Raw genomic sequence first — 26175 nt, 5'->3', positions numbered from 1 at the left:
GATTCTGTTTTATTTTTGATAATTTTTTAAATCCCCTAGTCACCCATGGGTTGTTTATATTTTTTGGATTTAATGTTTTTACAATGATAGGAAAATTAGCGTCATACGCGGAATAAAATGTTTCAAAAAAATTATCGTAAATTATGTCTACAATATCATTAAAGTTAATATGCTTCCAGTATAGGAGGGATAATTGGTTTTTAAATTGTTTTATATTGGTTTCGTTAAAAGTGCGTATTTTAATTTTATTTGATTTGGTTATATTTTCAGAGTTTTATTTAAGCAACAAAAATATTGGTAAATAATCTGATATATCCGATTTTAGGATACTTTTTTGGATATCATTGTCGGATATATCTGTTGTAATAATGTTATCAATCAAAGACGCTGAGTTTTTTGTTACTCTTGTTGGACGATTAATCAAGGAGATTGCTTCAGTTTCTAAAAATGAATCGTAAAAGTTTTTAATTTTATTATCTTCACTGCAATAATGAGAATCTTTTTTTTTCATTAATACCTTTTTTAAAAATACTTTGTTAAAAAAAAATGCTCAAGTTCTCACTCACGCCGTCAGGTGGTCGATAACAACAGCTTAATAATAAGTTTTTTGATTCATTGATCATTATAATTTCAATAGTTAAATTTCTTTATCGCCATCAGATTCACTTTAAAATCATTCCTAACATAATAAACAATGTTTTCATTTACTTATATAAGAACTCCTCCGCCGCGTTTATTTACTTGCCTTTGGAAAGAAATTAATTTAAAATGAGGAATATAAAAGTTTAAAGTATTATTTAGATTATTCGAAATCCGCGTTTCAGTCAAACAAGTTATGTTGAAACAATTTTTTGTTTCCTCTAACAAATTGAGAAGTTTTTGAAAACTATTATTAAAATTAATTATTCTAATTTTATTTAAATTTTTGTCGCAAACATTTTTAAAAAGAAACCCTTATAATTCGCTTGGAGCAATCCATAAGCGTGTCGTGAAAAAAATTTATATCGGGTTCTATATTTTCATTTTTATTTATTTCAGAAAAGTTGAAGCTTATGGATTCAAAATCACCAGTCCCAGCCATGCTTTTTTCTTTTTTATAAGGGGCATTTATTTTTAGAAAAATTTCTTTTTAAAACGTAATGTTTGGATTTCTAAATTCCCTGCAAAAAATTCATATTTTATAACAGCATAGATTTTATAACAGCATAGATTTTATAACAGATGGGGGCGCATTAATCGCCGTAGCAGTGTTTTGAAAATTGCGCAGAACCTGAAAGAGATGTAAAAACTTATTAACTACGAAACACATGTAGAACTATCTGGCTTTTGGAATATATAAATATTTTGATTTAAAAAAATGATAAACATGAATAATTTTAACTTTTAAACAACCCTCTCAAAAGATTAATGTACCCCAAACTATGGGGTACTATGATCTCCGACTTGGGGCACATTGATCTTATATGCGTAATATTATCTAAACGTTTAACACTTCTATAACTAAATCTTGTAAATAATTTAGTCAAAGGGTAATATTGTATAACATATAATACATCTAAATTTTTTAATTATTTTTTAAATATAGCAGTTAAACCCACTAGTCTAATTTTTAATTAAAAAATGTATAAATCACAGCAGCTATAAGCTACCCGCTTTATATACGTTTAAAACTTTACAACAACTTGAAATTTATAAGAACTGAAATATAAAGACTGAAATAAGAATACAACTTTTAAGTTTACAAAACTTGTTAAAAGTACAATATTTTGATTAAGAATATTTCATCATTTGTGAAAGTCAAGTTGTGAAGCAGCTTTTGGTTTACATTGTTTTTTATTCCTAAGCAAGTAATTCTTAGTTTCTTTCTTATCTTTTGTGGAGACTTTTTGTTGATTTTTGGTTTGCTTCAAAATTTTCTTTTCTTTTGACAAACGAATTTCATTTCTGACAGGAGTATCAGTCAAGATCCTTGTTTTTAACTGCCTACTTTTAACATTTTTTTTTCTGGCAGATGCTTTTGGGTAAGATTTTAAAACCTCAGGTGAGATTATAGAAGCAACACTTGTTGACACTTTGTTTAAAATACTTGTTTCAATATTTACTATAGTTACTTCAGACTCTATGTGATTAACATGTGCTGGTATTATTTCAGATTCCATGTTGTTGACAGGAGTGATAGTAACTGTATCTGGAGCAGCTCTATCTGTAACTGATGATGGTAAATATTCGTCATCTTTGAAAATTTCAGAATTGAATGGCTCAATGCCAGCTACTCTAAATCCTGTCTGTATATTAGATGGTGAGAAAGCTTTTGTATACGGTTCTCGAACTATTGAAACAATTTCATAAATGGTCATTGGTCTTGGGTTTGAAACCATCCAATTATCACATGCAGAATTGTAAAACCTTTTCAATGGTCCAAAAACAGTTCTATCTAATGGCTGCAATTTATGGCTGCAATGGGGAGGAAAACTTATCATTGTAATTCCGTGTTGAATTGCAAGCTCCAAGCCTTTAACAGAAATATGACTTTCATGACTGTCGAGAAGTAACAAAACTGGAGATTCCTGAGAACAGTTTGAATATTTAACAAAATGTTTAATCCATTCTATGAAAATTTCTGAGTTCATCCAACCAGAAGGATTTGCAAATCCCACACATCCAGGAGGTCCTTCCTTAATCATGTAATCATGAAACTTTACCCTAGGAAAAATAAATAATGGAGGAATGGAATTTCCAATAGCATTAGAGGCACAACATGCAGTTACCAATGTTCCTCGTTCTGCAGATGTGATTCTTCCAACTTGTTTGCTTCCTCTACCAGCTAAAACCTTTACCGGCTTTTGAACGGTTGTTAAACCAGTTTCATCAACATTATATATACAGTTAGGATTATATTTATATCGATTTCTTACCGTTTTAAGATTTTGAAAAAACTCTCTTACAGTGTGTTTGTTAAAAGCTGTTGATCGAGCGAAGCTCGTTGCTTCAGGTGTTCGTAGAGACAACTCTGGTTGTCTTTTCATAAAACCTTGCAACCAATCAACGCCTGCAATTTTATTTTTGATCCATGATGATGGGCATATCTTATTGTTTTTTAAAGCAAATTCATATGCCAATAATCGCGTTGACCTAGTTGAAAGGCCATAGTTCATTTTTGATGCAATTAGTAAATAACTTGATAAACTTTTTTCATCTTCTGCTGTAAAAACTTGTCTATTGTTGTAGTTAGACTTGAAAGCTTCATTTGGATTAAGCCTCTTTTTACGACAATATCTTTTTAAAGTTATTCTATCTATGTTAAACTGACGTGCTACAACATTCAGTTGTGTTCCTTCTAAAACTTTATTAACAGCTACTTTCATTGTTTCACTTGGTATAGCAACTTTATTTGTTTTTTAAATTCTATTTCTAACCATTTTAAGATCTGTAAAAAAATATATCAATAAAAACATATGTTTTTAATAAATGCTAATATTTAACATAATAATATTATGTTAAATATTTTTTAATTATTATGTTAAATATTATTCTTTCGATATTATAAAATAATAGTATTATTATTACTAGCTTATAACATAAGTAGATTTAAAAAATGAAATGCTAAAAGCTATTGTTTGTTTATATATAGTTTTTTTTTTAATTATAAATACAATTCCATTCGTTTAACTGTATTGCTTATAAACAAATACATGGGGCACTTCGTCTTCTATGGGGCACTTTAATCCTCCGATCAAGGGGCCCTGCATAGTCAAAGATCAATGTACCCCAATAGGTATAGGTAACATATTGATAGCAATATCTACTGTATAAATTGCAGCCAAATAAAAATTATATATTATATTATACACCTAACACTTACAAATTTAAAATAAAATTGTTGTTAACCCATACAGACATCTAAATAAAAATATATTTGAATTATAGTACGATTTAAAAAAATCACTTTTTATGACGAAAAACAATATTTTCTTTATTTTTTTTGACGCTGATAACCTTATGAAAAAATATTACGAATAATCAATTAGGGAAGCATAATGGTTAATCAAATTGCAACCTCACTTCTAGTAAGGCAAAAATGAACGAGTAAAAGCTAAAAGATCATACTGCCCCGGCGATCAATGCGCCCCCATCTCCCCTAATGTTAAAAAATTAAAAAACTGTTTAGTAAAAAATATAAATGGGAAAAAAAATTGAACAAAATTTTAAGACCAGTTTCAAAAATATTTCAAAAAGCAATAAAAAAATAATTTAGAAACGTGTTGTTCCTCCATTTGTTTTCAAGCACTCTTGTACTCGTTCTGGCATTGAATTCATTAAAGTTTTGATTACTTCATCAGGCACATTTTTCAAATGATGAGAGATAGAAAATTTCAAATCTTCCAAATTGTAAAGCTGTTCTTTACCAAGCTTGTGATCAAGCCACGACCATAAATTCTCTATTGGATTCAAGTCTGGACTATTGGCAGGCCATGGAAGAACTTGAATTTTATTAGAATTGAACCAATTGCTTGCAACATGCGCTTTATGACACGGCGCATTATCTTGCTGGAAAATAAATCCATCTTGCAACTGCCATAAATCAATGCTAGGAATAAGCGAGTTTTCCAAAATTTCGATGTACCTTTCTTTGTTGAGTCTACCATCGAATAAATGAAAAACGCCAACTCCACAGGCACTCATACAGGCCCAAATACCTATTGAACCACTGCCTTGTTTTGTTCGTTTCAAAATGCATGATTCATCGAACCGTTCGCTTGGAAGTCTACGCAACATTACGCGACCTTTTCTGTTGTCTACCTCAACGTTCATTTCATCACTAAAGACCACACGGCTCCACTGATCTGTTGACCAATTTTTATGTAGTTTGCACCACTCTTTCCTGGCAAATTTTTGTTTTTTATTTAAGCGTGGTTTTTTTGCAGCAGCACGCCATAAACAATTTAAATTATTGAGGACCCTTCGCACAGTTCTAGGGCTTGCTTTCAGACCATTTGACAGTGTCCATTTCGTAGACAAGTCTGTAGATGATGCTTGTCTGTTTTCTTTCATTAATCTCACTAACGAGCGAACATCACGGTCATTTGAGATTTTATTGCGTCCAGTCCTATGACAATCATTAATTGACCGGGTCTCTTTGTATCGTTGAATTATGTTAATAATGCAAGAGTGAGACCTTCCGAGCTTATCTGCTATTTGTCTGATGCTATAGCCTTCTTCTTTTAATACAAGAGCCGCTATCTGTCTTTTCCTTTGATCTTTGCACGCATTTTTTGCAATATTTTTATATCCTTATTGCAATTCAAAAAATAAATGTTTATTTGATATCGAAACTCAGGTTTCGACATTTTATTTTATAGCCAACGTAATAAGCAATTAAGACAGTTAAAAATAATAATGGATTATTATTTTTAATAAGTGCAAATTAAAGATTTGAAAGTGGTCGTTAAATTTTGTCCAACTTATTTAAAGAAAATTTATAAGTACTCATCAGTTTTTTAATAAATTAAACGCTATTTAATTAGAATTAGATTAAAAAAATTATACCACTTTAAGCCGTATGTTTTAATTAATAAGATATTAAAAAAAAAAAAATTTAATATGTCAATTAGAATCTTCTTAATTTTAATTTAAAGATTAAGAAACCAACTAAAAAATGAGTGGTCTTTAATTTTTGGCCACCGCTGTATATATATATATATATATATATATATAAATATATATATATATATATTATATATATATATATATATATATATATATATATATATATATATATATATATATATTTATATATATATATATATATATATATATATATATATATATATATATATGTATATATATATATATATATATATATATATATATATATATATGTATATATATATATATATATATATATATATATATATATGTATATATATATATATATATATATATATATATATATATATATATATATATATATATATATATATATATATATATATATAAACATATATATATAAAACATTTTCCAGTGGACCAAATTGTGAATCTAAACCATTCTCGAATTCCCTTGAAAACACACAAAAAATTTCATCAAAATCGGTCCAATCGTTTAGGAGGAGTTCAGTCACATACACACGAACACAAGAAATATATATATATATATAAAGATATATATATATATATATATATATATATATATATATATATATATATATATATATATATATATATATATATATATATATATATATATATATATATATATATATATATATATACGCACACACACACACAGAGCACATAACCCACTTTTCCCAGATTGGACTCACCTAACAGTTTTCGGCAGTATATGCATGCTGCTTCTTGCTCGCTATTGTTGGTTAATGAAGATTTTTTACGGTTTGTAGGTTTTTTTTGTCTCGCATTTCCTTTTAATAAACTTATCTTTTTACAGAATAGACTTTTTTTGGTGTAATTTTTATAAGTATTTTCTTTTCTGGCACTTTCTTTGCAGTTATTGTCTGTATCTTCTTTTCTTTTGCTACTTTGTTTTTTGCAATCTCGTCTTTCGCCGGTGTATCTGTTAAGATGCGAGTCCATCCTTTTTTGGGCCCAATTTTTTTTTAAACTTGTGGCGTCAAAACGTCCAATATTGGCCGAACGCTTTCAAATTCTTCAAAAATTTCTTGTGGGGTTTTTGCTACATCTACTGGTGGAGTTTTGAGAAGTCCTAGAGTTAATGGTCCGATATGCTCAGGAGATATGCATAGAGTTAATGGTTAATAGTCCTAGAGTTAATGGTCCGTTGCTAGGAGATATGCATAACATACACAGCTTGGAATGTCATAAATAGTCGTTATTTTGCCTTTATTTGCATTTATACATGTGTCACATGCAGTGATGAAAAATTTTTTAACAGGAAAGTAGACTGATCTGTCTAATAGCTGTACAGATCTGTCTAATGGCTTCTAGGTTAATGAGCAATTCATGATTGTCAAGTAGCAATAAAGCTGGTCGCTGTGGGTTGCATCATACGTGAGTCACAAAGTCCTTCATGAACAGCAAAAAACTCTGTCCTTCATCCATCCGGATTGATTCGCAGTTCTGGGGCATCCTGTTGGGCCATCACGAACAAAATGGTCAATTCGTTTGTTTTGATCATTTTGTTCATTTCATTTTGTTCACTCAAATTTTGATCATTTTGTTCAATGTTGTACCAATGATCAATTTATTTCTATTTTGATTCTTGGTCCCTTTTTGGCCAAATTGGTGAACTTTTAATTCACACCGCAACCTCAAGTAGCTTTTCTGACATTATTGCAACATCCCTCATTTCTTTAAATTCACCAACGATGAAAGCTACGTTAAAACAATATTTTTCAAACCTGAAAGTAGTAAAAACATGTTTAAGAAGCAGCACGTCACAATATCGTCTTAACTCTTTGGCCACTATATCAATTGAGAAGCAATAGCTTCCCAACATGATTTGGATAAAGTGATTGGCCGATTTGCAAAGGAAAAGGCAAGAAAAAAAATGTGCTAGAAATTAAAAATGCAAAAAATTTTTAAATAAACTTGATTTTAAATGAATTGTTATTAAGTAGATTAAAATCATAGAGTTTATAAACAAACGGAGAGATAAAACTTTTTTTTTGGTCAACGTTTGCCGCAGTAACCGCAAAAAACACCAAAAATAAGCAGAAAATAAGATTTGCGCTGGCCAAGTTTTAGCAAAAACTAACAAAAAAGGCTAAATGAAATTTTAGAAACACATTGAGAATAGGCCTATATGTGTTTTAAATAGATCAGATGTTTTTTAAAAGTTCTGAGTCTGAAGACATGTGATCTAACGCTGACAATAGAAAAAAGAGCATTTTTTGAAAAATTAATTTAGTCATACTGTTTTTTACCTAAGTACTTCAAAATTCTGTTCCACTTAAAACACAGCTCTTATTAAAATGAAAATTTTTTGAAAATTTCAGATAAAACGCTCAAGCGGGTCTCATAGAATTTCGGCCAGTATATTGAAAAACCTCAAAGTCAGAAAACGCATAAAAACTGAAACTAAATGATAAAAATCTACAAATATATGTAACATTAGATATTAGACTACATTTAAAATTAAAAACCTTCTTTAAATGTTTTACTTTCTTTTTTAGAGGTTTTGTCATTTTTCTTCGGTCTCTTAGCTCTTAACTTAGCCTTGAAGTAATCGGCTTTTATTTTAACGGCATTTTTTTAGCGGCATTTATCAGAAAGATTATTCATATATTTTTATAACTTTTTATATTATTTATAACTTTAATCGCGAAAAATCAACTTTGTTTCAACATTATAAAGGTTTATTTTTCTTGGTTTTATGTTAGCAAAGTCATTAACGAGGTTTTCAAAGTCAATTTCATTACTCAAGTTCTGTTCAATAGATAGTATGGCTAGGTTTCCTGAACGTAGGATACTCATTGTAGATCTTTTTAACAATTGTAGTTTTGAATAACCTTTCTCACAAATATCCACACCTACGGCAATTGTAGGAAAAAAAAAGGCAGCAATATAACTAGATTAAAAGCTGTAACTATATTAAATATGTTACATATAAATATATAGTAATATATAATATATAATATATAAATAATATATAAATAAAATAATATAATAAATATATATATATAATAATATATAAATAAATAAAATAATATATAAATAAATAAAATAATAAATAAAATAATATAATAAATAAAATAATATAATAAATAAAATAATATAAAAAATAATAAATATAAAACAATAAAACTATATTAAAAACTGAGTTTTCAAGACTGTAATTTAAAATGAACTGCAAAAGTTCAAGTATACCTCCTCCATCCATGTTTTTGACCTTTCTTGTGATGTGGCGACAGAATTTTTTTTTGCACTTTTAAGGAGGAACTCTTCTTTATTAATGTCATCATTTTTACTCAGAAATTAAAACTCGTATTTATGATTCAAAAGATTTGATGGAGTAAGAGCTACATATTTTTCAGCAAGAATATGAAACTGTATATAAATAAATAAAAATAAGAATAAATAAGAAGAATATGAAACTGTATATAAATAAATAAAAATAAGAATAAATAAGAAGAATATGAAACTGTATATAAATAAATAAAAATAAGAATAAATAAGAAGAATATGAAACTGTATATAAATAAATAAAAATAAGAATAAATAAGAAGAATATGAAACTGTATATAAATAAATAAAAATAAGAATAAATAAGAAGAATATGAAACTGTATATAAATAAATAAAAATAAGAATAAATAAGAAGAATATGAAACTGTATATAAATAAATAAAAATAAGAATAAATAAGAAGAATATGAAACTGTATATAAATAAATAAAAATAAGAATAAATAAGAAGAATATGAAACTGTATATAAATAAATAAAAATAAGAATAAATAAGAAGAATATGAAACTGTATATAAATAAATAAAAATAAGAATAAATAAGAAGAATATGAAACTGTATATAAATAAATAAAAATAAGAATAAATAAGAAGAATATGAAACTGTATATAAATAAATAAAAATAAGAATAAATAAGAAGAATATGAAACTGTATATAAATAAATAAAAATAAGAATAAATAAGAAGAATATAAACTGTATATAAATAAATAAAAATAAGAATAAATAAGAAGAATATAAACTGTATATAGCTTGTTATGATTTCTTGAACCACTCTGAGGCAAAATCATTTCTCTTTTAGCTTATTTTCATTTGACAATGCAGTATCACGCGATTCTTCTCCTGCTATTTTTTTTAACCAACAATCCATGATTGCGCCCAGATTATCAAACTTCTAATACCTATTATCTGTTGAAAATAATTTTAAAGCATCTAGTTTGATATATATATATATATATATATATATATATATATATATATATATATATATATATATACATATATATATATATATACATATATATATATACATATATATATATATGCACATATATATGCATATAAATATATATATTTAGGTGCCCTAAGAAGTCCTTACGGTCTTATCAAAGAGCACCGCGGACGATCATTTAATTGGAAGTTTACGCCTCCTTTCTAACCGATGTCGTATTGTTGTTTGTTCAGTCATTTTGTTTGTACCCTTACCGATATCACATTGTTGTTTGTTCAATCCTTTTGTTTGTATCATTTATTTATCGACCGACTGTCGCACAATCCGAGAAAGCGCAAAAACAAAAATGATTGCAATGCAACTAACAGTACCCAAGCATTTGATTTAGTACATCTGTTTTCCCTCTTTACAAGTTAATTGGTCCACAATTTTTAAGATTTTTGTTAATTTTTACAACACTAACTGCATCTCCCCTTGCGCTCCATCGTGTTTTCATTATGTGCTTGACACTTTGACCAGTGACGAAAGTCAAAACATACCAGCATGAATAAAGGAAGAAAAAAATGAAAATAATAGCTCCTTAGTTACAAAAAATGTAACAGTATTTGCAGCAGTTAATGCTCCATACACACCTGCTAAATTTAATGAATAGTTTATACATGCAACAAATTTTGATTTTCCATTGATTTTCATATCGCACATCAAAACACCAGTAAGTCAACCAAATTTTCAACTTGTTCCACATAACTAGTAAGTCAAGTACAGTGTTATGGTATTTGGACGCAGATGCAAAACAGATAATTTTTAGATTTAAAAAAAAAAATTTGCTGCCCCTAAATTAGTGCCGCCCGGGACGGATGGCTGCCACCACCCCACCCTTACTACGCCACTGTACTAGAGGATTAAGAAGTAAGACAAAAGGAATTGAGCAGCTTCAAAATTAACTCATTTTAATTTTGATGGTTGCTTCTTGCTTAGAAATCAAAAATCTGACATGGGCGTAGTTTACTACGTAGATAAAGCTAGATTGCTAGCCTTTTCAATGATAGGTCAATGCAATACTTCTTTGTCAATTACAACAAGCGCACTATCTAGATGATAAAACTTGACATTAAAATAAGTAAGAAAAATAGAAAATCGTATAAAACTTTTATGTGCACTCTAAAATAAAATTTTTTTATTCTTTGCACTTTAATTGATGTACACACCATAATCAGAAAGAAAAAATCAACCGAACTTAAGTCAGCTTAAATTTTGTTTCTACTAAAATATAAATAAATGATTTTTAATTGTCTTTTCAGTTAGCAGTTTTAGCTTATACTACAAAAACTCATGAGTTTTCACCGTTCGTCGTACAGCATTCGTAAACCCTTCATTGAAACGATAAAATACGGTATTATTCAACAAACACGTCTTTTGCTTCTGTTCAATGTTTGATAAAGTCTCCTCTAAAAAAACAGAGTTAACTAAGTTGATTACTTGTGTACATATCAAAGCAATTATGATTATAATAAAGTATTTGGGTATATATTATTTAGGAGTTTGAACTAGACTAATTTTCAAATTTAATTAGGGATTGCCAGAATATATATCGGCGTCGGAGTCTGAAAAGATTTTGAGCATTCGAGATGTTTAACAATTACAAACTAAATTTAAAATCATCAGAATTTCAAAAGATATAATCTACAACTGAAAAAAAGAGCTGAACACCCAATATTAATAAAAACGTTATTTTACAGTATAGAGCAGGGGTGGAGGATGGGGTGTGGGAGATTGTGGTGGTGAAAAAGGAAGCAGTAGTTCCCCCCCCCCCCCCTTTGGTCTTTTTGGGATATATAATTTTATAAGACAAATACTAATATATACTAATAAACTTTGTACGATAGTGCAGAACTTAGTTTTAGTTACAGTGTCTCTTCAGAGTCCGCTTAAGCTTTCATACCTGCTAGGTATATGGTTAGGTAAGAGACACAGTGTCCGTTTGTGACAAAGGGTAATTATATATTCATGAAGGTTTCCTGCATTTTTAGAAGAAATTTTTAAATCATTACGCATTTAAAACTAATTTACTTCCAACAAGGCTGCAACCAAACATTAAGTTACAAGTTACTAGAAAAAAAAGGGTTAAAGAGCAAAGAAAAGTAAACTGAAGACATTAAAAAAGATGTAGATTGCATACAAAGGTTGTACTAGTCAGGAAAACATTAAGTTGGTTTAGAGTTTAGAGATTTTGTTGATGTGTGAGAAAAAAAACCAGATGAATAAAAATTTCTATGGTATGAAGAGACAAGTACAGTAAAAGGATAAGACTTTGCTAAATGACAAATCAAGCAAGAAAGAGTTTTGGTTGATAGAACTAGAGATGATAGCTTGTTTGAACAACGACAATGATAGTAATTGCAGAAAAAAGAGATGCAACCTTGCGATGATGGAAGAGTTGCTCAAGCTTTGCAGATAAAGCATTTACAATGTACTTTTAGACCTTGTCTGAAAATGAAAGATTTATTATATCCAATATAGGAATATAAAGGAAGGAAAGGTTTGTTATATCCAATATAGAAATGTTATATTATTGAATATTGCGATAGTTGTTAATAAATAAAACTAAGATTTGTTGGATTTAAAATCCACAGTGCTGAGTGCTTTCTAAAGATTTAAAAATTGGAATATTAAACACTTATTTAGCATAAACCAAAGAGCAAAAATTTTGTAAGACTATGATGGAAATGTCTGAACCACAAAACATAAAAAATTTAATTAAGAACGAAAGCAGCGAAAAGCCTAGTGATTTGGATATCTATCAATGTTTTTACCTGTTTAACTAGATTGGCAGGAAGAGTAAGGCCATTAGATTCAATGGTGGAATTAGACTTAAATAGTTCTGTCTTATCCTAAGGAGAGGTAATAAGATCAGACCAATGATTTAGAGGGAATGTTAGACTTACTTTAGTTAATGACACTGTTGAAAATTTTCCTTAAGCCTCTAGAATCTAACATCTTATATAAGATACAAGATTAAGTTAACTAAGAATAATGCAGCTTACCATCAGACAGGACCTTTTTACATTGACCTCTTACAAGAAAAAAATAACATTATTTCTTAAGAGAGATCAAGAGATTCTAAAGAGAGATTAAGAGATGTCATTGTAAAAAATATGAAAAAAATGACTAATATAACAACTGCAAAAGAAGGTGATAAAAGTGGAATGAGGCTTGACATAAAATTGACGAGAAAAACTTTCATAACTGCTTGGAGCCAAGGGGTTAGGTAAGAGCCACGTTTATACATACATTATACTGGTATATATAGATATAAACATATTTGTTTGCTATTTATTTAGATGCTGGCATACATGTTATTTTGAATTAAGGCAATTTCTAGTAATAAATACGTGTAACAGGGGCGGGTTTTATCATTCAATTAAGAGGGCTATTTTTTCATTCAATTTTTTTATCATTCAATTAAGAGGGTTTTATCATTCAATTGAAAGTTTTATTTAATTAAGAGGGTTATTTATTACAAATATTGAAATATTTATTATAATTAAAAGGGTTTTATCATTTATTATAGTGTTTTATCATTCAATTAAGAGGGCTGTTTTTTTTTTCTTTTTTGTAAACATGTAAAGATTTTTTTGTTGTTTACGATGAAGTTAAAAAAACAGCCCTCTTAATTGAATGATAAAACACTATAATAAATGATAAAACCCTTTTAATTGTAATAAATATTTCAATATTTGTAATAAATAACCCTCTTAATTAAATAAAACTTTCAATTGAATGATAAAACCCTCTTAATTGAATTATAAAACCCGCCCCTGTTACACGTATTTATTACTAGAAATTGCCTTAATTCAAAATAACAACATACATAAACATACAAGACATTCATACAACATTCGTTAACATAAAAGAATAAAGAAGTCACAGTGTAAAAAAATGTTTTGTATGGGTCATTAAATTTTATAAAAACGTCTATTCTTGACGGCAGATTCTTCTACTTTCAATTTGATCCAACAGTTTTCTGATGGGGTTTAAATTAAGTGAATCGCATGGCCACAAAGCCATCATAATGTTTTCACAAATTTGCCTTGTATTAAAATTTTTTAAAAAACTATTTTTTAAACTTCAAAAATTTAATAAAAAAATTATTATTTAGATTTTATTACAGAAAAATTTTTCAACGAAAACTTTTACAAACCCAAATGTTTAGTTAGTTTAATGGTAACCCCTAAAATTATTTTTTATTAAAAATTTTTTTAAATCTAGTGATATTTTATTATATATAATGCATTAAGGGGTCACCCTATTCAACATCCACTGTGTCATAAATTCACCCTCAAACTGGACTTTAATTTTAAAATTAGACCTTTTTAAAACAAGACTTGTGGGTTAATATGTCTGATTATGACATAGTGTTTGGTATGCCTTCTCACATAGTGCTTCGTCAGCCTTCTCTGAGTTGATTATTGATAACGATTCTGATTATGATTATAATGAAATAATGATTCTCAACTTTTGATGTAGTATTTCATTCTTTTTTTAAATTATGCTAAGCAAAATTTTTAAAAAGTATGACATGCTTAACTGTGCACGTTAAAAAGTATAACACACTTAACTGTGCACATTAAAAAGTATGACACTCAAATGTGCATGTTTAGCAAGTGATGTTGTAGCAAGTGATGTTGTAACAAGTAATGTTGTAAGAAGTGATGTTGTAAGAAGTGATGTTGTAGCAAGTGATGTTGTATCAAGTAATGTTGTAGCATGTGATGCTGTAGCAAGTGATGTTGTAGCAAGTGATGTTGTAGCATGTGATGTTGTAGCAAGCGAGTTGTAGCCATACTTTATACTAAGATAATAATGATTGAATTCCACATGATTTTAATGTATATAGAGCAGATATTTGTCGGCATATAGTTTTTCAGCAGATAGTCAATATCAAAATCTTTAATGTGCAATCAGCCATGCTTTGCATAATTGCTTAGTTTGTTGCTAGGAGACATATTTTGCATTTATAAATAATTATGCATACACAAATATGTATATTTTATATATTTTTAAACATTTTTCCTTGGTCATTTAAAAAAAATTAAAGCTATAAATGAAGAAAAACACTAAGCAGAATGCACGTACAGCAAGTTATTGCACCTATAAATAAAAAATAAAATAAAAATAAAAGTGTTTATTGCAAAAGCACAAAAATTTTATTGTTGATTACAAAAGCTACTACTACCCGAAGCCTAAGAAAAATAAAAATCAAAGTAATAAAATAAATAAATATAAAAATAAATATAAAGATAAATACCAAAACGGCACAAAAATCTTCAACAACACAAAAATATGACTGAGATATGCTGTAACAAAGTTAGTTGACTTATAGCTTTTGTTATAATTTTTCTTTTTGAAATAAAGTATTTATAAAAAAAAAATTGTGTAGAATTTTATTCAACATGTGTTAAATTCTTTACAATTTTTAAATAATCTTAATTTACAATAACCATTAATTTGAAACATTTGGTTATAATTATGATATCTAATTATACTCCAAGCCTTAAAGGTTTGAGGACTTTTCAGTTTGACAGTTTGAATTACTTGATTAAACAACATTAGAAATATAGCCAAGTATACAAACTTGATTAAACATCATCAGAAATATAGCCAAGTATACAAATTTTTGGATTACTGCTGATTAAAAATTTTGAGTCATACAAAAATCATACAAAAATTTGAGTTGAGCAAATTTAATAAGCCATCCTTAATACATAAGCATTAAAAAAAAAAATCTCAAAAGTTGTCATAAAAAGCACAGATCCAAGGAAAAAGTTAAATAATAAAATATTTGAAACTTTTTTTCTGGGATGTTTCTTTTTATCTATATATTTGAGTAAAAATGCACATTATTGCTTCTTTCTAAAAATATTTTTTGTTTTTGTTTTTTTAATTGAATAAACTACAATATATTATAATACAAGTACATAAATAACCAAAGGTCCTCCAAAAACACTAAAAAGGAAGAAAAAAAAGATTTGGGATCAAAAGAAAAGAAGTACGGAATAAAATTAGGTTTCTATTAAAACAAAACAAAAATTGCAAGACTTACTAAACAACTTACTGCTTACATGCCAAAAAAGATTTAAAATAAAAATAGCTCAAACAAAAATAATAATTTTCCCTCATTACTCCCATTTCTTGTATAAATAAATTAATAAATGGTAATTTTTTTATCATTCTTAGACAACAGAGAATAGCAGAAAGAGAAAGCTGCAGTTGAAAAAAGAATCTAAAGATCTAGACATGACTCATCTAATGTTGAGATTAATAAAGATACCAGTGTGAACTTCTCGTGGAATTCTTAGTTTAATCCAAGTGAGAAGCATGAAAGAGAAATTTTCACTGCTGAAATTTCCATAGATATTTTTGCTGGTAGCTTTTATGGTTACAACAGATGATATTTCTCCATGTATTTTAAATTCCTCATAAATCATACACACTTTCAAAAATAGCCATTCATTATTTACACTCCCACTGGCAAATAATAAGAAAATTTTAGCAAGTTAGAATAATGTTTTGCGTTCAATGACCACAACTTATAAGAGTTTGTTGTCAATTTAGGCAAACAGTTTCATATAAAAACTTCATTTGCAATTGGAATTTTCTTTTCCACATTATCAAGTTGTTCATTTTCATTCACTCATTTCATTCATTCCACATTTTTTTTGTAGAGATTTGTTTGATTATTTTTATTTACATTTTTTATTACAATCTTTCTTCGAGCATTTAATTTTTTTTACTCATTGTGTATTAACTAATTCCATGAAATTAGTTTTGAAACATGCACCAATAAAAAAAAACAACCTATGATTGACATTTCTGTTAAAGTTAAACCATGCTTTGAGCTCAAGTTGTATTTAAGATATCATTTTAAATAAGTTTGAACTTCTTTGTGCTCTATCTATCTATAGCAACTTTTGAAATTACCTCAAAAAGCAATATATACCTGAGCTGGTTATTTTTGTAATCTTTTTGAATGGTTTGAAAAGTATAGTACTTTTATACATTTTAAAACAACTTGATGTAACAGTCAACAAATAATGCGAGCTGTAACACAGTCTAGTCACAAATAAAAAAATGCTTACTGCGTAGCTAACATGTGCATTTCAATGAAGCAGGTCAGAAACTTCAAAATTAACTGAGTATCGCATAATATTTGGCAAGCCTAATATTTAGTGCTTCAACCAACAGTCGTGGACAGAAAAAGCGTGCAATCAATTCCCGACCACACACAACTTTATTAACGACAACTTGACCACATTCAAGACTGGTGATTCATCTTCATGAATCACCAGTCTAACGGTATGAATGATATTAATAGTAATAGTAATAATTATACCACATTTAATTCTTATGGTATTAACACACCACATTGTCCACAACAGATTAAAGATAAGCGTGCGTTTGAATGCTATTTATTCAAATTAATTAAAAACATACAGTTTAGGAAGGTTCAATGCGCTTTGCAAAATAAATTTAAAAAAGACATTTCTTCTATTCGAAAATCAACGTATACTTACACTTACGCAGATGAAACATCAAATTTGTTTAAATTATCAAAAGACGAATACAATAAGTTGTTAATGAACACTACTACATCTAACTATAAAAAAACCAACCTTATTATAAAAAATCACATTAATAAAGAAGGAAAAACTATTCTAAAGAATCATGTTGTTTTCAACAAAATTAATATAAAAAGTTCCAATTGTTTCATTACATTAAAAGACCATAAACTAAATTTTTTAAATAATCCTACTGTTCGTCTAATTAACCCAGCTAAGAATGAAGTTGGTGGAATAAGTAAGCATATTTTATCAGATGTCATCACCAACCTAAGAAATATTTTGCAATTAAACCAGTGGAATAGTACACAAAATGTAATAAATTGGTTTAAAAACATCAATGACAAACATTTTAATAAATTCCTTATTTTCGACATCGTTGACTTTTACCCTTCTATTAATGAAAAGCTACTTATCGACTCCATAAACTTTGCAGAACATTACGTTTCCATTGATGCTGATCATAAATCTTTAATTCTCCACGTGCGTAAGTCTTTATTATTTACCAATGATCAAGTTTGGATTAAAAAATCGAGCGGTTTGTTTGATGTTACCGTGGGTGCATTTGATGGAGCGGAAGTGTGCGAGTTAGTTGGTATTTTTCTTCTTTTCCAGATTCTGATTTTGGATTATATAGAGACAACGGCCTAGCCGTGTTTAAAAATGCAAGCGGTCCAAAAATGGAAAAAATTAAGAAGCATTTTACTCAAATATTTAAACAATACAACCTCTGTATTTCCATTCAATCTAATATGAAAATTGTTAACTACCTTGATGTTACATTTGATCTTAATAACTGCACTTTTCAACCTTACCACAAACCTGATAGTATGCTAAATTATATCCATGCTAGTTCCAACCATCCACCAAGCATTTTAAAACAATTACCAACCTCAATTGAACATAGATTATCTTCCAATTCTTCAAGCGAAAAAATTTTCCAAAAGTCTGCTCCTATTTATAAAGGCGCATTAAAATAGTCTGGATTTCACACCAATCTCCAATATCATTCAAATCTAAATCCTTCTAATACTAATAAACAAAAAAGAAATATAATATGGTTTAACCCTTCTTTCAGTATAAATGTGGTAACAAAAATTGGACACCTTTTCTTAAACTTAACTGACTTGCATTTTCCATTACATCATAAGCTCCAAAAATTCTTTAACAGAAACACAATAAATAGTTACAACTGCATGCCAAATATTCAATCAATTATTAATTCACACAATCAACAAATTTTGTGCAACAAACTCACCGCTAATGAAATAAATTGCAACTGCATTAAGAAAACTGCATGCCCGTTAAATAACAAATGTCTATCAAAAAACGTTGTATATAAAGCCACTTTAGCATCACCTAATCCCAGTCTTACGGAAAAATCTTACATCGGTATTAGTGAAAACGCATTCAAGCTCAGATTTGTAAACCACCTTAAATTATTTAATGCAACCAGGTATAGAAATGATACAGAACTTTCCAAGGAAATCTGGAAACATAAAAACGCAGGTAACATGCATATAATTGAGTGGAACATAATTAAAAGATGCCTTATGATCCATCTACAAAAAAGTCTAACCTTTGCATCAGTGAAAAATATTTTATTATGACTTTTGATAGTCGTTTACTACTTAATAAAAAAAGTGAATTGGTTTCTGCTTGTAGGCATAGGAAAAAATTTTTACTTTCTAACTTTGATTCCGGCGATTAGCAAATATCGGATCATGTATACTTGACGTCAGATGCCGTTGCAATGCTAAACTTGTATTTTTTATAACGGTTTTTATTTTATATTTGAATAATATGGCTGATGATAGCTGAATGGCATGAAACTTCAAATTCCATTATAAAGTTGTATATTTTCATTTAAAATATTTAATGTTATTTAATCTATTTTTTTGAAAAAGATATTGATCACTCTTAAACAGACGAGAGTTGTATTTCCAGCAGTATACAACATTTATCAATATATATATATATATAATATATATATATATATATATATATATATATATATATATATATATATAAAACTGAAATCATTGTAACTGCTGCTTTCTTCACTACTATAAAGCTGTTGTGATGTTACAATGCAATAGTTTAAATAAATAATACTAATTTGAAATTAAAAAACTTTCTAAATAAAAATTCATAAAAATATTGGAACCGGAAACTCACACCTACCTCAGTGCTTGCATTATATATCATATAACATGTAGTGTGTGTGTGTGTGTGTGTGTGTGTGTGTGTGTGTGTGTGTGTGTGTGTGTGTGTGTGTGTGTGTGTGTAAATTAAAATATTTAAATTTTTATATTTTTACTTTAGGCTAATTATTTGTGCAAATAAGGTGCTCACATATAGAATGCTATTTATTATAATTTACTTGCTATCATATAATACTTTTTGATAATTTAAACAAAGCTTGTTTTTTATTAAATGGTCATTAGTTTTATTTAAGTAAGTTTTATTTTATTTAAAAGAGTTTACATAATATTATAAAAACACTAGAAAAGACCATAGTTTTATAGTTATTCAGCATTACCATAATTTAGTTAACCTTAACTAACGTAATTATAAACATAATTAAAAATAATTTTCTATTAGAATTTTGGTTTTTCAGTTTTATATAATTTGATTTTTTTTTTAAGCTATAGTTTTTTATTTATTTCTCATTTGGTAAGATTTCTTTCTTTTTTTTATAGTTTAGCTTGTTTATAACTTTTTTTTTTTTCCAGCGTGTTTTTTATTATCTAAAGAGCCATGGTCAAGCTTTAAAAATAAAGAAGTTATATACATGGTCAACATGTCAACAGCCTATAAAAAATTATAACTTGACAGGACCATAGTAACGTGCTAAGCAATAAAGTAGTATCTCCAATATTGGCCAAAATTGAGATATTGCTACCTGGGGGTTAACAATGTGATTTTGTACCATTTTTTGCATTAAAAAAGTATATCCAATATTTAACGTGGTCAAGATTCGTGTGCAATCACATGCCTTTCCTGTCCACGACTGTTTGGTTGAGCGCCTAGTTGATTATTTGGTATTCTGTATTCGACAAAATCACTATTCGTGACATCTCTAATAATAATAACTGAATTTTTTTTTTAATCCATTAACATGAAAATATTATCAAATATTGTAATTTTTTCAAATCAAAACACAAAATACAAAAAAATTTTCAGAAAAAAACATTACAATATATTTCGGCTCAAATTACAAGTAAAAAAAAACAAACAAAAATCTTTCATTTTATTCCCCCCTGGATCTATGAAATCAACTCTTGGTAGTTTTTGAGATTTAAACAAACTAAAAAAAAACACTCAGAAGTATGATACATCTGATGTTTGCATAAAGCGTGAAACTCTGTCATGTTTAAAATTTCACTGTAATTATTTAATAACTCTTTTAATATATAATTGCTATACTTTTGTATTGAGTATTATCTACTGAAAAAATCATCTATATTATTATCATACAAGTGTGTGTATAGGTGTGTGTATATGTGTGTGTGTATAAATATATATGTAAAATCATGATTTTACCTTTATTATCATTGCTTTCTACATTACTATTTGCAACAAAAGTTCGTCCAAAAAAGTCTAATTGTGTTCGTGTATTTGATGTTTGTTGTTTCACAACTTTAATCTTAGAAGCTTTTACATCTGAGAGGGATTTTAAATTTGTACAATTGGCTTGAACTCTAGAAAATAGAATGGTAATATATATCTCTTTCAATTTTGTTAGTTTAAAAAAAAAAAAGAACAAGTTGAAATTTGAAAAAAGGTATTTAGAAATTAACAATTTGTTTTTGAAACACATACTGATTTATAGAACCTTGTGGTTTTGTAAGACACTCGGCTCTTCTCATTTTTTCCATTTCTATCTCTCTAGCAATTAACTGTTTTGTAGCATATGGAAGATGGCGATGCTGTGGCAAACCCGAAAAAGTTGTTAATTCTTCAATGTTTCTAGAGTATTGATGTTGAAAAAGATTATATTAAAAAAAAAAATTTATTTCAAGAACTTATCAAGTACAAAATCAAATACGCACGGTTCTAACTGATAAGTGTACACTCCTTCAAAATTTCTTTCTTGATGATAAGTCAGATTGTAGGAGATCATAATGTTAATCAAATTCCGTAACATTTCCTTCTCACTTTCACTGTACAATTGGGTATTAACCTTTAAAAGTCAACAAAAACAATTATTTTGTTATTTTATATAAAAACAATTTTCAAGTAATAAAACCATAAAATTACAAATAAATTACTAATTTTAATTTATTCTTATGCATATAATTAGAGGAACCAAAAATTTGCACTTGCATGCTTTTGCCAGTAAAATTTGGTGCCGTTAAGATATTTGTCTGTTGAACTAAAAAATTACACTTTAAGACCTTTTTTTTTGCATAACTATACATAATTCACTGATAAGTGCATACACAGTTATGGAAAAAAAGATCTAATTACCCAAAATATATAGTGAAAAACTGTTTTTGTGTTATATAGTACATGCATTTATTACTAAAAACAACATACATGAACTTAAATGAATAAAGAAGTCACTGTACAAGACATATTTTATGGGGCCCTCAACTATTGGACTGTTATTGAATATTAGACTTGATTATTTTGTTTGAGCCCTCAAACTATAAGGATAGCTTTTTTTCCTTAAAACATTGCAAACAACAAGAGAATCACAATACTACGACATTATTTTATGACACCACACATTCTTAATGGATTTCTTTCCAGAGATGTACTAGTCAAGTTGTATTCTGCAAAGAAACTTCTGCTTTCATTTTTACCTAAGAGTTTTTGATGGGGTTTAAATCAGGTGAAATCGCCATTGGGCATAATTTATACATTACCAGCATTTTCTTTGAGTCATGTTTTGACAATTTTTTCATAGTGTCAATTTGTCCAGTAGTGCAGGAAAAATATCAAACGCTCTAATTTAAAACCAATTAGAAACACTGTTCTTCAAAATTTCCAAATAAATCAAATTGACAGTCTTACCTTGTAGTTAAAGGTGTAAACCAGCACAAACATTGGCAGTGATTGCACCCTAAATCATATTTGCAAATTATTAGGGATTAAAGCGTGAGTTTGGTGGCCGGAAAATATTGAACTTATGTGCTGCAAACTGCTAAACTTGTACTTCATCTGAGAACATGTCATGCTATAACAATTTAATACATGTGTTCTTTGCAAATTATTTACAAATATTTTTTGGGAATTTTTAATGCAACACAGTACAATTGTCATTTTTAATCTTTTTACAGTCGAATAACACTATATACCAGTATAGTATATATATATATATATATATATATATATATATATATATATATATATATATATATATATATATATATATCGAGTACAGCCAAGTGCATAGGCGCTCCAGTACAGCGCCTGTGCAGATACTCTTACCTATGTTTCTATTAGGAAGCATTTGAGTAAGAATTTGTGAGCTTGAAATCTATATGCCCTTTACACGGTGCCTATGCAGACACTCTTATCTACATTTCTATTAGGAAGCAGTTGAGTAATAATTTGTGAGCTTGAAATCTAAATGCCCTTTACAAGTAATCTATCATGAATGTTTATGGAGTATTGATTCTTGGTTTTTCAAATGATTTTCATAGATCAATGCCATCTGTTGACTTGATGTGGTAAATGATATCATTAACTATTGTTTTAGGCATCTTTAAATGTGCAGCAATCATTCATTTAACTATACTGTCTTTAATTAAAAGTTGTACTTTTGAATCTTTGCAAAAGATGTTGTAGACTCTATAAGATTATTATAGCTATACTCTTTTTGAAGATTTAATAAAACTTTGCTTGATTTATTTGGGATGTCTTCTATTAAAAGACAACTGGTTTTCAATTCCTAGAAATTTCCACTACAGTGGATAGCAAAATTTTATCTCTTAAAATTCTTTAAAAGATAACGATGATTAAATTACACATGAATTTAATGTATACCAAGCATATAAACATTTTCTTATTGGTTAATACATAATCATTTTCTGGTTGGTTAATAAATAATCATTTACTAATTGGTTAATATATAATCATTTTCTTATTGGTTGATACATAATAATTTTTTTTCAGAGCCTATTTTTAGCTGCTCTTTTTATAATTTGTTCTATACAATTCTAATATTTGTACTTATTGCTTACTTTAACTATACTTATTTATAATTTATACATATATATATATATATATATATATATATATATATATATATATATATATATATATATATATGTATATATATATATATATATATATATATATATATATATATATATATATATATATATATATATATATATGTATATATATATGTATATATATATATATATATATATATATATTGTGTATTTTTACTTATTTACAATAATTTATAGTTTAAATGTGTATAATATACTATTAAAATATGAAAATATCAAATGACATTACAATCACAAAATTATTAATTTCATGTTAAGCTACACAAACCATGCATGCATATATCTTCCATCAATCCATATATGCATCAATACATTCATACATAAATACATGCACATAGAACACACAACATACATACATAAATATATACACATAGAGCACACAACAATCTTAAAAGCTGCTATACTAGCACATGTTAAATACTCTGTTGCAACTTGTCTAAATGCTAAACCGCATGTTTGATAACCATCTGGTAAAATTGATTAAACAAATACATTATTTGAAATCTAAGTGTTTTTAGAAAACATACCGGTCGTAAATTAGGTACTGTTAAGCAAAATAAGAAAGGTATTAAATCAAGTATGCCAGTATTCAGAGAACAATCTTTTCTCATTTGTAAAAGCATTCCGTTGACCATCATCTGATATGTTTGCTGGTTGTGTGTAGTCTTTAAATAGTTCTAAATTAAAACATAAATTAAAACATAAGTTATTATTATTGTTTGCGTTCTATAACAATAGTTTTATATAAATACAGATATGTAACTTTTAATTTAAATAAAAACCACACATTGGTTTATTTACAGCACTGTAGGTGGGTTTTTTTTTGAATCTCATAAAATGTTACACTGAACTAAAATAAAAAAGAGATTTGTGAGGTTTTAGCTCAATTGAACAATGCTAACCTGTGCCTTATTGACATTAAAGTCTTGAAAAACTTTCATTTTTTCAAAAATTCATGGCTTTTTCATTATAAATTGAAAATACTTCATCCAAGAAACTTTTAATTAATAAAATCAAAACATTTTGAACAACAAAGTAGAAGTAAAAAAAAACATTTAAAATCAAAAACCAAAAGTAAAATATGACAAAGATTTTTTTAACAAAATTTCAATTTTTATTAAAACACAACACAAACAAATAAATTAAAAAAAAAAAAAGTTGCAATTAGTAAAACAAAATATAGTATAATACAACTTTTTAATCAGAGGTTGGAATTTATTGAAAAGGTTTTCTTTAGAAATTGCAAAAAATTTTTTTTTTTACTGTTTTCAGTTCTTTAAAATAATATTATTCTCTTTTTTTTTTTGGGTAAAAAGTTTACTAATTATTAATAACTTTTTTTTCAAAACATAAAAACATAAAAAACTCTAAAATAATACATTTTGAAGTTTGGTTTCTATTCATTAGGGTTACTAAACCTAACTATTTAATATTTACTTTGTAAGTTAGTTATATTGATTTTTTTAGTGATGACTTTATCTAATGCAAAATCTGAAGAGAAAATGAATTTAAGGCAGAATGACAAAATCTATATAAATGGCTACATGAGAACAAATTCTTAGTAGTAAGTTACCATCAAATAACCAAGTGTTACTTAGTTTATTTTACAAAACATTCCAAATTAAGCTAAATACAAAATAAGTTGTAAGAATAACAACACAGGGGTTTTTAATTTTTTTGGGAAATAGCAAAAAGGAATTTCCCAATAAAATTCAAGCTATCGACTTGGATGGAAAATTACTACCATTGTAGGTAAAAAAAACAAACAACAACAGATCAATTAGTAGGAGTTTCACAATTAGATAATAGTGCAGAAAATAGCAAAAAATTTAAAGTCAATTTTCCATTTTAAAGTCAGCTTTCATTGAAAAGAAAACTTTAACACCTCAATTATAAATTTAATCATTAAAAAAGTAAAACGAATGATACACTTTTTTCCTTTCTTTTCCTAACCACACAATTATACTGCAATAAATATGAAATATTTTTGCATTTGTAATCAGGCTGGTTAAAGGAAGCCCCAAGCGCAGAGACAAGTTGGGTTTAAATTAAAGAGCGTTTAAAAAAAAGTTTGGGCTGAATTTTTTTGATTAAAACAAAATAAACATATACTAAAAAAAAACGAACTTTGTAGTTTTAGACTTTATAAAATAATCAAGTGCGTTCTTAAGAGTTTCAGCATAAAAAATGATGTGATTGTAAAGATATATTTTTTATATTTTTAATGAAAATTTTGCAAAAGTTAGAAAATAAAATAAAAAAAGTAATTTATTTTCTAACTTTCGCAAGTTTAGTAATTTATGAAGAAGAAAAATTTTTTAAAGAATTTCTAGATTTCTTATCAATATTCTTTGATGATGCCATATATTAAAAATCTTTGAAATTAAACATGCTCGAATAAATCATAGTCTGTAA

At 27.4% G+C, this 26175-nt stretch overlaps 2 protein-coding genes across 2 annotated transcripts in view; both read right to left on the bottom strand.

Moving 5' to 3' along the window:
• Window positions 1–1784: 1784 nt before the first annotated feature.
• On the bottom strand, window positions 1785–3365 carry LOC136083216 (tigger transposable element-derived protein 4-like). The gene has a single exon (XM_065802621.1). The coding sequence runs from the start codon at window positions 3363–3365 to the stop codon at window positions 1785–1787; it is 1581 nt and encodes a 526-aa protein (XP_065658693.1).
• A 7676-nt stretch (window positions 3366–11041) lies between these two features.
• LOC101237454 (chromosome transmission fidelity protein 18 homolog) overlaps window positions 11042–26175 on the bottom strand; it is an 86620-nt gene continuing 71486 nt past the window's right edge. Inside the window, exons 15-19 of the mRNA XM_065803365.1 lie at window positions 24288–24437; window positions 21568–21698; window positions 21338–21484; window positions 21059–21216; window positions 11042–11341 (exon numbers count right to left, since the gene is read on the bottom strand). Coding sequence (XP_065659437.1) covers window positions 11214–11341; window positions 21059–21216; window positions 21338–21484; window positions 21568–21698; window positions 24288–24437 — 714 coding nt within the window. The 3' untranslated portion in view covers window positions 11042–11213. The remainder of the gene's footprint in view (window positions 11342–21058; window positions 21217–21337; window positions 21485–21567; window positions 21699–24287; window positions 24438–26175) is intronic.

This window comes from Hydra vulgaris, chromosome 08 (genome assembly GCF_038396675.1).
Source record: "Hydra vulgaris chromosome 08, alternate assembly HydraT2T_AEP".
NCBI lineage: Eukaryota > Metazoa > Cnidaria > Hydrozoa > Anthoathecata > Hydridae > Hydra > Hydra vulgaris.
This window is presented reverse-complemented; position numbering and strand designations above follow the sequence as displayed.

Bases quoted from the DNA above. Each gene is read 5' to 3' on its own strand.
- LOC136083216 (XM_065802621.1), bottom strand. From the start codon at position 3,365: ATGAAAGTAGCTGTTAATAAAGTTTTAGAAGGAACACAACTGAATGTT.